Source organism: Seriola lalandi, unplaced genomic scaffold (assembly GCF_002814215.2).
Source record: "Seriola lalandi dorsalis isolate HSWRI2012SDOR001 ecotype SW California unplaced genomic scaffold, Sedor1 jcf7180002051942, whole genome shotgun sequence".
NCBI lineage: Eukaryota > Metazoa > Chordata > Actinopteri > Carangiformes > Carangidae > Seriola > Seriola lalandi.
In genome coordinates this window covers 16,119-18,046 of record NW_019522495.1, presented here as the reverse complement: position 1 = coordinate 18,046, position 1,928 = coordinate 16,119, and the positions used below count along the sequence as shown (strand labels likewise).

The window sequence follows — 1,928 nt, the reverse complement described above, 5'->3', positions numbered from 1 at the left end:
GTTAGAGTCACATAATAACACAAAAACTCCATATTATATATATCCCACAGCAGTGTGCATTAAAATATGATTAATCGTTAAATAAATAAATACATAATCTCTGTTTTATAGCAGAATAAACTGATCATCTTCAGGTTTTGGAAAGTTGCTCAGATAAAACAAGGTATTTAAATATGGCAGCTTGGACTCTCCTGTTGTGTCGTTGTATTTTATAATACATGAATCGATTCATCTTTGCCCTAAAGCTGTTTTCTTGTTATGTTTCTAACTTTACATAACTTGAGGAGACAAAAAAGATAAACCATCCACTGCATCGTGGAGAATAGTTCCAGTGTGTTTTAGTTCCGTAATACAGTGTTGTGTTGTTCATATATGTGCTTAATGTGCAGTACTCAGGTGTATGTGTTAAAATCAAGGTTATAATAGTTTTATAGATTTTTTGGTTTTTATTTTCATTTTGTTTTGACATTTTGTTTTTAATTTCACTTTATTATAATTAGTTTTTTAAGCAGGTTTGCACTTTTAGTTTTCACTTTTTTAAAATGTTTAGTTTTATTTTAGTTTTTATTAGTTTCAGTTTTTGTTTTGTGTTTTTGAATATGAGTATATATAATATATAATATAAGTATGAATATTTGTCAGGGCCAGATTCAAAAAGATTCATTTTAAAAATGTTTTCACTGAGAAACAGATGAACAAACGACAACAACACGTGTCTGTGTGTCTGAAAGAACCAAAACTAAAGACATTTTCCTTTATAATTTTGTTCTATTGTAGTTTTGTAAAGACACAAAACAGTTTCAGTGATTTTTTTGTTTTTATTTTAAAGTGTATTTTTTGTTTTAATTAATGATAATAACCTTTGTCAAAATTTATCACTTGAATCTTGAATCTGCATTTGTTTTGCATTTTTAATCTTTTTGACACAAAACTGAATTAACTTTGGTTTAAAAAAAAACAATGTAAAAATAAAAAGCCTGAATCTTAATTTAACAAAAAATAGAATATGAATTATAAATCATAAACCAGGAAAGAACAGAAGTGAAGTTGAGTTGTGAAGAAAGAAAAACAGATCAATAAAAGTGAGAAGTTGAATAATGATTATTAATAAAGTAAAACTAAGTTTAACGTTTTCTCCTGCTCCTCCCCTCAGCTCCTCCCTCCATCAAACTCCTCCTGGACGACCCCCTGGTGGTGAACCCGGGGGAGACGATCACTCTGGTGTGTGTGGCGTCGGGCGGAGACCCTCCCCCCACCCTGATCTGGGTGAAGCCGGGAGGGGAGGAGCTCCCGAAGAGGTGCGTCGTCAACGGCGGCACCCTGACCATCCCCGGCGTGACTGTTGATGACGGCGGCGCCTACAGCTGTGTGGCGTCCAACAACGTGGGAAACCCCGCCAAGAAATCCACCACCATATTAGTCAGAGGTGCGACATTCTCTTAATGTTCTTAATGTGAAAATGTCGTGGTTGACCTCGTGGTGACCTCGTGGTGACCTCGTGGTGACCTCGTGGGGGGGTGAGTTCCCATAAGGCCGTGTGTTTACTTTTGTTTATGATCTGAAACCTGTAGAAGTAATGACGCTCCCATTATATAATATCACCATCTAACACACTAAGATTGTACCTGCGAACATCAGCATGTTAGCATGCTGCTGTTAGCATTGTAACTGTGAGCATGTTAGCATGCTGCTGTTAGCATTGTAACTGTGAGCATGTTAGCATGCTGCTGTTAGCATTTAGCTCAAGCTGCAGGACTCTTCAGCACCATTATACTGACGACAGAGTGTCTAACAGCATCTGAAACCTTCACAGCCACCTCACACTGTGATTGGTCAGCTGTGTGGAGGTATGAAAGTGGGCGGAGTCTCTCATTTTTCTTGTGAACGACTGAGGCCAACACGTCATGTCTACCAGGAGAGACTGAGGG

The 1,928-nt window shown here is 37.2% G+C and overlaps 1 protein-coding gene across 1 annotated transcript in view; it reads left to right on the top strand.

Annotated features, from left to right (window-relative positions):
• Nucleotides 1-1,153: 1,153 nt before the first annotated feature.
• Nucleotides 1,154-1,928, top strand: part of LOC111649748 (MAM domain-containing glycosylphosphatidylinositol anchor protein 2-like) — a gene marked incomplete at its 5' end in the record, with an annotated part of 8,735 nt that continues 7,960 nt past the window's right edge. The window contains one exon of the mRNA XM_023399451.1: nt 1,154-1,426. Coding sequence (XP_023255219.1) covers nt 1,154-1,426 — 273 coding nt within the window. The remainder of the gene's footprint in view (nt 1,427-1,928) is intronic.